General features: G+C 60.1%; 1 protein-coding gene across 1 annotated transcript; it reads right to left on the minus strand.

Moving 5' to 3' along the window:
* Positions 1-6,776: 6,776 nt before the first annotated feature.
* Positions 6,777-8,211, minus strand: C1QTNF8 (C1q and TNF related 8). The gene is made up of 2 exons (XM_006204247.4): positions 8,007-8,211; positions 6,777-7,327 (listed from the first exon to the last, which is right to left on the minus strand). The coding sequence occupies exons 1-2, from the start codon at positions 8,209-8,211 to the stop codon at positions 6,777-6,779; spliced, it is 756 nt and encodes a 251-aa protein (XP_006204309.2).
* Between the last annotated feature and the right edge of the window lie 3,521 nt (positions 8,212-11,732).

Genomic DNA, 11,732 nt, shown 5'->3' on the forward strand with positions numbered 1-11,732 from the left:
CTGGAAGGAGAACCAGAATGTAGGGGTCAGCCGGCCCACTTGGGCTTCCCAAGTCTGCGCAGAGCCAGACGCCAACCCCAGGAAGGCGTGGGGAACAGACAGATCCGTGTTGGGCAGGAGGAAGGCCAGCACGGCCTGGGCCTCGGCAAGGACCCCAGACAGAGACCAAGCCCTGGAAACGAGATCACATAATGAGGGCGCTTGTGTTTGACAACCGCTCCCTGAATAAATTAGAGAATAAATGTTTGACTCTTTCCCAGAGCAAATATTGTCCCTGGAGCCGATCGAAGCCAGTGCAAATCAGAGCAAGTGGATCGTCCGTGGCTGGGAAAGGGGTGGGCAGACACCCAGATGGAAGTGGGCAGCAGGGTGCTTAGACGATAACACGGGCAGAGTGTAAACAAGTGGCCAAAAGAAGTGACAGGCGGGGCTGTCCCATCACCTCCTGGGGGTGGCAGGATCAGTATTTGTCCTGGAGGATGTGGGGTGGGGGTGAGGGGCGTCTGCTCCTTCCATGGCTGGTGAGTGAGGGGAGTGGGAGGCTCATTTGGGACCCCTACTCCCACCCCTGGGTGCTTGGGGACCCAGCTGCCTCCCTGGCCCTAGGCAGAGTCTCCTCCACTCCTGGGCTCTGTCCTGGGTAGTTGCGGCCACAGAGCCTGGCATCAGAGTCACCGGGAGCTGGTGACAAAACCGACCCCAGCTGGGCCCTGGGGACCAGCATCCAGGGAGGGGCTGGTTCCCTGGGAGAAACTGAGGCCTGTTCAACCAGCCTTTCCCCAGTGCATGGTCAGGCCACCCCTGGGTTCAGATGCAAAGTGCATCTGCTCAGAATGACTTTGGCAAGCGAGCAGATGGCTCGGAAATATCTGCCCCGGTCAATTTCTCCCAATTGATCTGACATCCCGAGCTCCCTCCCCAGGGCGGTGCCCATGTCGGGACTGCAGACGCCAGCAGCGCCCTTACCAGTTCCTGCCTGTGAGGCATGTGAGTGTGTGGGCGTGCTTGTGTGTGTGTGCGTACATGTGTTCTTGAGTGAGAGTCTGTGTGCATGTGCCTGTGTGTGTGAGAGTGCATGTTATGTATCTGTGTGTATGAGTGTGTGTGCCCAGGGCCTGATGGACCCAGTGGGTGGAGGAGCCTGTGGGATGTTCTGGGCGATTCCAGGCAGGCTGTGTACCTTGGGTCTGAGTGGGAGCTGGGGATCAGGCTTGGCAAGTGTGAACAGTCTCCGAAGCCCTGGGCACCCCGAGGGCCTGTTGAGGAGCAGGGACAGGAGATTCCCAGGAGGAACGTGAGCCCAGAGAACCAATGGACATGGCCCGGTGGGCCTAGGGATGCAGCCTGGCCTGGCAACTGCTCTCCACACCCAGCACAGGTTAGGGACAGCTGTGGCGGCCACAGAGCTACCACACTGCTTACAGGTCCCAGGTCTGCAGGCCCTGAGTTGGGGGAGCTCAGAACAAACACCCTCGGCGGCGGCAGGTGGGTGACCGACCTGCTTTACCGGCTTTCTCTCCGCATCAGTGGGTTTTATTGGCCACTGGGCTCCAGTGGCTCCCAGAGTGACCCTGCTCAGGAAATCCGGCCTGGGGGGCAGGGTGAGGCAGCATCTGGGATTGGGATGGGGCAGGGTTGGGTACAGGGTGGGAGGAGCAGGTGACTGCGGTGCAGCCCCCACAGGCAGAGCCAGTGTTGCAGCCTACCATCAGGGAAAATGAGGCTGGCCCACCCTGGAGGCTGAGTGAGGGGTGCCCTGGGTGGGACTCAAAGGAGGGGTCAGGAAGAGCCCACCCTCTTGGGTGTCTGGGGCAGGAGGAGGGCAGACCATGGGTAGACACCAGGTAGAACTTCCCACGGGAACCTGGAGGCTGGGAGTTGTGATTCCCTTTGGGGAAGTCAGGGAGCTGATTAACATTGAGAAGGTCTTTGTGGGTCACCTATCAGGGCCCCACAGAACCCTGGATCTGAAGGGCTTGGTGGACTGAGGACCTGGAGGGACCACTGGGTCTGTGACCGCCTCCTCCACTCTGGCTGATGGGGGAACTCAGCCCCTACACCACCACCTCCCCTTCATTGCAGGCAAATGCACTGTTCTGTCCTGTACAGACTGTCTGGTGCCATCCTGACTCCTGAGGGCTAGTCCAGCCACCACAGCTCTGAAGCATGTTTGTTGAATGAATAACTGAATGGCATTGAGTGATGGGGGAAACTGACCCCTGGGCAGTGGGGACTGGCCACGATACACTTATGCTCCACACCTACATGGTTCCCCACGCCCCTCCCACATTCCCCCCCGCCACATGCATGAGGAAACAGGCGACCCCTCCACTTGGGCAGTTGGAGGAGGATTTAGTTAAAGGACATTTTGCAGAGTGGTGGGCGAGTGGGGCCTGGTGGGGGTTGTACAACCTGAAGGGTGGGGTCAGAGTTATAAGAACAAGAAGACCAAAGCCCCTCCTGCAGCTGAGGGCAGCAGCTGACTTGGGGACTGAATGCCCACTCTCCCCTCTCCCTTCTACATGCTGTCAGGCTCCTGTTGCCGACCCTGGAAGGTGGTCTGGTCTTTTGGGGACCATGTTCTGGAGGTCATCAGGCCTGAGTGCAGAGGGGGAGGGGACCGAGGCTCACCTGAGACGGGACTGTGTTGCCTCGGGTCTCTCCTCTTGATGCCTGGCTATGGCCTCCCTCTGTGTGTCCTCTGGAGCTACCTGCTGGGGCCCACGAGCCCTGCCCATGGGTTCCCCAAGGATCGGGGATGATGGTGGTGACCAGACAGCTTGGAAATAAGAATACCTGGTCACTGACGCTCTTGGTGGTGAGGAAGGAGCACTCCGGGCCCACGGCCACTAGGATGATTTTCGCCCCTTCCTGCACAGATGAATCTTCTATCTCCTCTCAAGTTTTCTTTGTCCATCTGGGGGCTCCTTTAAACAGCATGAGCACCCTCACTCTCCCCAAAGCAGAAGGACTTCCTAGGGTTCTACATTTTGGCTTCAGGACTCATGTAAAGCAATATTTTCTATTTTTACAAAGTCAAACCTGTCATTCTTCTGCTTAGGAAATTCCTACACTTAAAAAAAATTTTTTGAGAGGTCTTTCCCATCAGAGGTTAGCTAAGTATTCCTACATATTTTTAATTGTGGTAGAATACACACGACATAATATTTTCCATAACCATTCAAAGTGCCCAGCTCAGGGGCATTAAGTGCATTCACACTGTTATGTGACCATCTCTACCATCACCTCCAGAACCTTTTCATCTTCCCAAATGGAAACTCTGTCCCCATTTCCCCTCCCCAGCACCCTGTCTCTAGGAATTTGACTCCTTCAGGGCCCTCTTGTAAGTGGGATCAGACAGGATTTGTCGTCTTCCGTCTGGCTTATTTCACATAGCATAATGTCCTCGAGGTTGACCCTTAATGTAACCCGTGTCAGAGAGTCTTGAATAATATCCTAAATTTACAGATAAATCACATTTTCTTATCTATTCATCATCGGGGGTTGGGGGGGTGATGGCTTGTGGGCTTGTGGTTTCTGTGGGGGGCTGAAGACATCCTGGAACTAGAGAGATTTGTGGGTTGCATCACATTGTGATTGGAATAAACGCCTCTGAATTGTTCACTTAAAAATGATAAATTTTACGGTGTGTGAATTTCACCTGAATTTTTAAAGTGGATGTTTTGTTGGAGTTCCACTAAATGGGTAAACTGAGGTGGAAAATCGGCTCCCTGCAGGATTCCGGCTCTTGGGCTGCCCTGTATTCCGGTCTTCTCGAGCTTTCTTCTCCCTGAGCAGGGACGTTCCTGATTCCATCCAAGGCCACTCAGCAGGAGCTTCATGGCTGCTATTCTGACTGGGGCCATTTCTCTCTTATCTCCTAAGTGGTCGAGGCAGCTGACAGGGCACATTGATTTCTGCCTTCACTGTGCCGGTTGCAAGGCTGCGTCTCAGGTGTTCATCACTTTGCAGAGATGACGACTTCACCTCATTCCCTAGCTCTCAGTTGCTGTTTTTAAATAAACCTGGAGGGTGAGTGGGGGACGCAGGCACTGCCATCTCCTCCTGGACCCCCCAGCAGTGTCCCCTGGTATATCTCCTAGAGCACCTCCACGGGGAGGCCCCCAACCCACCCCTGGTTCTCTGAGGATGTGGGTGGCCTTGGATTTGGAGTTTATCAGACACCTTTCTTAGCCTGACCTGCTTGGCCCTCCTGGGTCAGCAGCTGGGAGCAGGGCTGTCCTGGGAGGCTCAGCTGAGCTGCCCCAGCTCCCCCCAAGTCCAGACACCCTGGCCAGTGAGGTGACAGGGAGACCAAAGAGCCACCAGGTCTGCAGGCTTCCCTGGTATGCCTGCTTTCAGCCCTGTAACCTCAGGGCCCCCAGAGCAGCACGGAGGGGCTCTGTAGCCAATGCTGGACAGGGGAGCTGAGGCCACATGGGAGGCTGGGAAGAGCACAGACTTTGACTGGAGCCTTTGGGCAGGGGCTGTCCACCTGGCCTCGCCCAGCCAGGCTGGCGTGCAGCAACACACAGGGGTCTGGGATCCCAGTCAGGGTGGGAGGGGAGACTGGGACCTGGGAGGACAGAGGGAGGATGGGGTCCTTCCAATCCCCCATAGACCCCCACTCCTGTTGGGGCACCACTGTCTCCAGTGGAGCCCTCCCTGCTGCTGCAGCCCCGTTAGTGCTCAGAGGAGGCTCCTGACGCCCTGCTGGTTGCCAAGCGCCCTGGGCGTGACCAGCTATTCCAACCATAAAAGGACACAGACTAAAGGGCCAAAGTGCAGCCTCAGGTTTCTCGGCCCAACTCAGCTTCCCAGGGGGGCCATGTCCTGGGATGGAACCCCACCGCCCTCCAAGTACAGAGCCGGCCTGAGACCCAGACCCTCACAGCCCTCAAGGGCCAGGCCATGGGTGGGCAACTGTGGGTAGACATCTGCTGGGCAAGACCCACCTTGGTCCACAGGGGATGCCTCCTGCCCAGGAGGCTGCAGGTCCAGGCCTCAGGGTGGGCTGCTGGCAGAAAGCCCCCTCCCCCTATAGACAAAGGGATTCAGCAGCCCCTCGCCAGTGGGAGCCCCCTCTCCTGCCCCTCCTTTGTCCGGGGCCACACTGATTGGGGGGGACAGCCCAGCGCATGGCGTGGGGGCAGCTCCCAGCATCACACATGCTCAGGGGTTCTACATACCCTTGCCAGGCCTCAGTTGCCCCACCTTCAAGGGTGTGGCCTTTGTCCCAGGACAGGAAGCCCCAATCTGTGTATCTGGGAGGGTGGTCCCTGCTGTCCATAGGTGGGTGTGGAAAGTTCCTGGCTCCAGCCTTACTCAGGGTTGATGTTCCTGAGGGATAACTGAGTTCTGTGGAGGCAGGGGAGGGTCTCTATGTTCCTAGCGTCTCCTCCCCCAGCGTGGAGATGAAGGTGTGTGTGTTTGCGAAATGGATGAAGGGGCCTCTACCCCCTTCTTGCCTCTCCCCATCAGCTGACCATTGTCTGGAGAAGTCTGTCCAGGCCATGTGGGGGCCACAGCCAGTCAGAGATTCATCTCAGGATGGGCTGGGCTCCTGCTAGGAGGGAGTGGGACAGGGCAGGCTGTGACAAGGAAATAGGACCAGCCAGGCCAGCAGTCTTTGGGCTCGGGACCCCAAGGTGGCTGAAGACCAGTTCAGCCCGGCCAGCCTGCAGCTCCAGCCCCCTCAGTGCAGCCCAGGACCTCAGCCAGCTCTCCGGGTGCTGGTGATTCCAGACGCTGCTCCTGCCAGGGCCCTGGAGGCCTCACTGCCCCAGAATCCTCACTCGGGAGGGAGCAGCCCAAGGAGGAGATGACAGGGGAGGTCCCAGGAAGGAGGTGGCAGGGGATGGGGACACAGGGGCTAGACAGAAGGTCCCAGAGTGGCCAGAGGACACGTGATAGGAAAGGAACAGACTCGTAGTGGACATGAGGTCGGGGCAGCCTGGTGGCTCCAACCATGGGTGGACTGAGGCCTCCTGGGATGTGAGCGTGGCCAACCTCCACCTCCATCTGCCCGCAGGGACCAGGCTACCCAGCTCACTGCTCATCGCCGCCAGGCCTGGCTTCAGCACATCTAAGTACATGGTGACAATGTCAGCATTTGGGGCCCCGCAGGCTCAGGTACACATCAAGATATGAACTTCCTCCACTTTCCAGCCCATTCCTGAAAGACAAGGGGATGCTGGGAGCAGAAAATGGGCCCACCAGAGCTGGCTGCATGTTCACCAGAGGATGAGTCATACCTAGGCTGGGGCAAGCACCCCCACAACTCCACTTCATCCTGTCTTGTGGCCTCTGCTGCCCTCTGACACCCTGGAATTCAGCCTGTTTCCTGCTAGAGTCTAAAGTCGGCTCCAGGTGGGCCAGCCTCTGTGTTTGACCCCCCTGGACTCTCCAGTGTCCAGCCTGGTACTCAGTAGGCGCTTTGTGAAGGTCTCCACGGCAGTGTTGCCTAGCACAGCCTTTATAAGCAGAATAGGTAGCTCAAACACAGGGGCAAATTCCACTGCATTAGAAGTAACCCCCCGCCCCGCCCCTCATGTGCCCAGAACACAGGTCTGTTTCCCGAACCCCTTGATGTGAACACTCAGTCCGCGTCCGCCCCCACCAGGGCAGGCCTGGTTTGTCTTCCTGCTCCCACACGCCTGGCGCTCAGCTCAGCACCTGCAGGCAGCGCTCAGTCACTGCTGGCACTGATCTCAGCTGGGAGGGCTCGGGGTGAGGGCCACCAAGGGCTGGGCATGGCACAGGGGCGTCTCCGCGGGCTAGAGTTCAGCATCTGGCTTGACCAGGTGGCCGCTGAAGGTGATGTAGAGGTCTCCGTGCTCGCCGTAGATGGCGTTGTCGCGGTCCCGCTGGAACATGCGCACCCAGACAGTGTCGCCAGTGGCCAGCAGCAGCAGCAGGCTCTGGGTCTGCATCACGCTGCGCTCACTAGGCTGTGCGTACAGCACAGCCGTGGCCTGCCGGTTGCACATGATGTGCAGGTACGTCTCCTTATAATTCCAGGTGTGCACATTGAGGCTCAGGAAGTAGACACCAGGCACAGTGCAGAGGAAGCGGCCAGAGGCCAGGTCGAAGGCACCATCCAGGTTCACCAACTCCGTGTCAAAAGGCACAGCCTGGAGGGCGTCGGAGCTGTGCAGCCCCTCCCGCCGGCCCACCGAGAAGGCCGCGTAGGCGCGCTGGCACGGGGCGCCTGGTGGCCCCACCTGCCCCTTCTGGCCCTTGCGGCCCTGGAGGCCCCGGGAGCCTGGCGGGCCCTCCTTCCCGCTCCTGCCTGAGCGACCTCTGACCCCTGCCTCGCCCTTCTCACCTGCAGGGGGCAAGGGGAAGTTGCCAGTCAAGGTTTAGGATCCAGGGTCAGATTCTCCAGCCCCTTGGCCTTACCAGTGACCTCACCCTTCCGAGCCCCAGTCTCATCTGTCAGGTGAGTGCTAACCCACCCTCATACACTGAAGTTGTGGCCCTTCTGGGACAGTGGGGACAGTGGGGTCCAGCAGCTTCCAGAGGAAGGGTCTAAAATGGGCTTTGAAGGACAAGAGGCTGGGAAGTTGGTAGCCAAATCCAAGTTCAATTGTGGCCTCCTGTCCAGCCCTCAGGGTGGTGCCCTCTTGGAGCTCAGCCTCACTCCCCTCTCCCAGGAGGATGCTGCTCATGTGGCCTCAGGGACCTTAGCCCCCTTTTCTGCCTCACCCAGGGGCTGGGCCAGCTGCCGGCCAGTGAGCAGGATTAAAGGGAGCCTCAGGCTCCACTCTGTTCACAGCCCCCTCCCCAGGCCACCTTGCTTCCCAATTGTGGGGGTGGCCAGAGGGCTGAGGCCTTCACAAGGCTGCAAGGAGCAAGGAACAGCCACTCAGTGTGTCCCTACTCCAGGCCCCCGCCTTCCCAGAGCCAGCTCTACCCAAATCAAGGCCTCTTCCCTGTGCTTCTCAGTGTGGGCTGTTCCTGTAGGGACAGGGGTGGGGAGGGGCCGCCTTTCCAGGGACACTCACCTTTGAGGATTGAGATGTCGATGGTCGGCCGCACACGGGGCAGGCGCACCCACTCGTCCCCGTCACTCCTGTGGGCAAACGAGCCGGGAGCAGCTGGGGGCCAGGCTGGGCGGCAGCAGTGCACGCACGGCCGGCGGGGCAGCCCCAGGCCCGGCCAGGCCCCTGCAGGCAGCACCAGGAGGAGCAGGAGGGCAGGGGCTGCCATCTGGGCCAGAGTCTGGTAAAGGGGACAGGAGGGGAGGGAGAGAATGGGACAGGAAGACAGGGAGTGGAGGGGGCATGTAGGAAATGCCCCAGCTGTGCTGCCTTGTCTGTGAGAGACAGTAGGGAGACCAGGGAGCTGCCTGGGTGGGTCTGGACCGTCGGGACCAGAGAGCTGCATCCTGGCCGGCCCTCCTGGACACTCAGGTCCCTACCCCAACAGACATCACTAATGGATCCCCACACATTTTCACCTGGACTGGATGCCTCAGAATCCTCCTCAACGTAGCACGTGGGGATCACTGCTGAGCTGAGGGGCCAGCACAGGGGACCACTCACACTCGCCCTCCCAGGGCCCCAGCAACTGGCCAAGGCAGCCCCACTCTGTCTGAGCTGGCACATCCAGGCTCCTCCTCAGAGGCTGCTCCCTCCTTGCACCCTGTCTCTCCCCAGGGCCGGGGCCTTCATTCTGGGCTATAGCAGGCACCCTACTTGCCTGCAGTTGGGGAGTCCTGGTCCCCAAGGCCCCCATGACTGGAGACCCAGCACCCAACAGATGCAGGGGGAGCAGTGAGGGGATGGGGGCTGTGAATCAGCCCTCGAAGGCCCCCACCCACCTGGGCCAGGCAGACTCCTTGGGGAGGGGCAGCTAGGCTGCTTCAGGGAAGGGTAGCCTTGCTCCCCCACCAGCTCCCCACCTCAGCAGCTGGGCCTGGGGCCCGGGTTGGGTGGGGCCTTGCATGAGGCACAGTTTCTGCCTAGCTAGGCAGAGGGTGGCACCCACATCCTGACCTCCCAGGGGAGGGAGGGCAACAGGGCAGGCTACCCTGTGTGGCCCCCCACCCAGCATAGGGGAAGAGGATCTTTAACCCCTACCAGTCATGAGCCTCCTGCTTCCACCTTCTCTCCCCCGGGAGACCCTGCCTGACACCTGGCCATCCGTGCCAGGTGGAGGCACCACTTTCCAGCTCAACCAGCTACTGCAGGGCCTTGGGTGAGCTCCACATAGACCTGGGCCTAGTTTCCGCCGGCAAGTGGGCCCTGTCTACCCTGGTCTCCCCATGGCTATATCCCAGAGGCTCAGCCAGGTTTGGTCTCCAAGGGCAGGCATGTGAGGTCGGGTCCTCACTCTTCCCTGTAGCCTGGTCATGCTGGGCAAAGACCCAGGCCCTCTCCTCCAGGAAGCCCTTGGGGACTGCAGCCCAGGGCGAGGTCCCTCCTCTTATATAGTGGGTCTGAGACCCACTCCCAGGCTGAATTTCCCTGGCAAATGGGAACTTTTCTTTCCACTATCTTTCCCTCAGAGCACAGCAGAGCCTCACCTACCCCTCTAACCACACTGGACCCTGCAAGACCCCCTTGAATTCCTCCCGTGGAGGGATCCGGCAGGAGTTACTATCTCCTGGGGATCCCACCCCATAGGCAGGCCTGTGCTGCTGAGGCCCCTGGAGTCTGGGGTCCCAGGCATTCTGGCCACCTGGCCCTGACCAGGGTGGCTGTGAAGACCCTCATCCACCCCCACACACCCTGTTACCATTTCACGATCCGGTGCTGCTGTCTGCCTGGCTGTCTCCGGCGTCAATGCCCCAGTGGCTTGTGAAAGAGCCCTTTCATGCCTTCCCCAGGCGCCCGTGGCTTCCCCCTGGGCCATCCAAGACCAACAGGCCTCAGGCCAGCTTCAGAGCTCCCAGGCAGGAGGCTCACCGGGCCCCACTGCCCGCCGCCCAGCCTGCCCTCTGCCCGCCACCTGCCACGACTGTGCAGTCCTGCCATGGGAGCTCCAGGGTCCTCCTGCCATGTGTGGCTCTGGGGACCTGGGGCATCTGGGACTGGTGGGTTGAGGGTGGCACCATGAGCTGACCACTGTCCTCCATCTGGGGTGCAGCAAGTGGAATCCTTAAGGGGGAGTCGGGGAGGTTGGAGCTGAGTCTGAGTGGAGACTGGTGTGGAGGCCGGAGACCAGAGCAGGGGGAGACGCCTTCCTGTCTCTGGCTGGAACATGAGGGCTGGGCCTGGCAGGTGGAACCCTGGAGAGCCACGTGTAGCCAGGCCCATGGTGTCCGCCCCCACTTCCCGCTGCGCCCTCCCAGGGTCACGCTGCCCAGTGGAGTGAGAGGCCTGCTCTGACACCCTGTTGGAGGCCCTCGGCGTTCACCCAGCTTTTCAGCGGATAAGAGTTGTGTCCCTGGGGTGCCAACCCCCCAGCAGGAATGACTCACAGAGTCCTCAGGCAGTGGCAGGTGGGGGCTGTGCCCACACCAGGGCCTGGCCTCATCCTCCTCTGGGCCTGGACAGCTGAACACTAGGCCTGGGGCAGGGTCTGGCACCTCTGCCTCTGAACATGGGGATGTGTGATTCCCTGGGAAGTGTCCGCAGCTATCCCCATCCCCATCACCACCACCAAGCCAGGCTGCCTGGCTGGGAAAGGCACCAGAGGTGGCCTGGGGAACTGTGGCCGCCTTACCAGGAAGGCAGCTGGGGCCGGCTCACTCGTCTCTGTCAATCTGTGCACAGCCCAGGGGCCAGCTCTCCTGTCAGGCTCCCCTCACCAGCCCTCCTCACTGATGACCAGGGAGGGGGCAAGAACAGAGGTAGAGAGGGCTCTGCTTTTGGGGGTTCCCATGCCAGGCTAAGGGGAGTGAATTTTATGATGGTTGTGAGCGGAGGACCACACCAGCTGGAGCTAGTTCCCAGACATCCACCCCCCACCCACCCCCACCCCCTGGAGATGACAGCTCACACTCCAGCAGGGCTCAGCGGCCCCTATGCCTTGTCAGCACTGCTGGAATCTGGATTCAAGTGGGTCTGACTCTGTGTGGCCTAGATGGAGGCTTCTGCAGGCACCACCCAGGGCGGGCTAGCCCAGGCTCCTGTGGGAGTCACTGGGCCAAGGAGCAGGCTGGGGGCTCCTCTCTGCCCACCCTGCTGTTGTCTCTGGGGGCTCCTGGGGTTCCCAGAGAAAGGCAGACACCAGAGCTCTGCTGCCCCCTGCATCTGAGCCTCAGTTTCTCCACCTGTAAAATGGGCACTAACAGACTAAGAAGCAGCCAGTGTCCTCCATAGTGGATGGAAACACCACAGGCTTCCGCCATGCTGCAGGGCCCTCATGTCCCTCCCCCGGCAGGGGCTGAATCCCTGCTGGTGGGTGTAACCATCTGTCCTGGCTTCAGGCTCCCCAGGGAGACTGATTCTACAGCGTGACTGACACAGCCAAAGCCTCAGGAATTTGCTGTGTGGCCTGGAGCCACCTCTCAGATTGCTCCAGGGCCTGGTCATTTGTCTCTACAAGAGGACAAAATTTCCCCTCTCACAGGTGGCCATGAGACAATGCAGACAATGAATTCCCAGCTGGTGCAGCGGCCCCTGGGGACCGTGCTGTGCCCTCCCAGCCTGTGGAGATAATGACCTTCACACAGCACCCCACTTAGCTCCCCATCAGCTGCCACTCTCCAGGGGGCTGGGACGAGGAGGCCCTCAGTGCTGATGGTGACACTGCACAGCCTGCCTCGGCCTCGGGCGATAATG

The sequence above is a fragment of the Vicugna pacos genome, chromosome 18, assembly GCF_048564905.1.
Source record: "Vicugna pacos chromosome 18, VicPac4, whole genome shotgun sequence".
Lineage (NCBI taxonomy): Eukaryota > Metazoa > Chordata > Mammalia > Artiodactyla > Camelidae > Vicugna > Vicugna pacos.

Excerpts from the sequence above, each read along its gene's own strand:
- C1QTNF8 (XM_006204247.4), bottom strand. The coding sequence starts at position 8,211 with ATGGCAGCCCCTGCCCTCCTGCTCCTCCTGGTGCTGCCTGCAGGGGCC. Across the intron at positions 7,328-8,006 it reads CGACATCTCAATCCTCAAAG|GTGAGAAGGGCGAGGCAGGG; the intron begins GTGAGTGTCCCT and ends TGCCCCCTGCAG.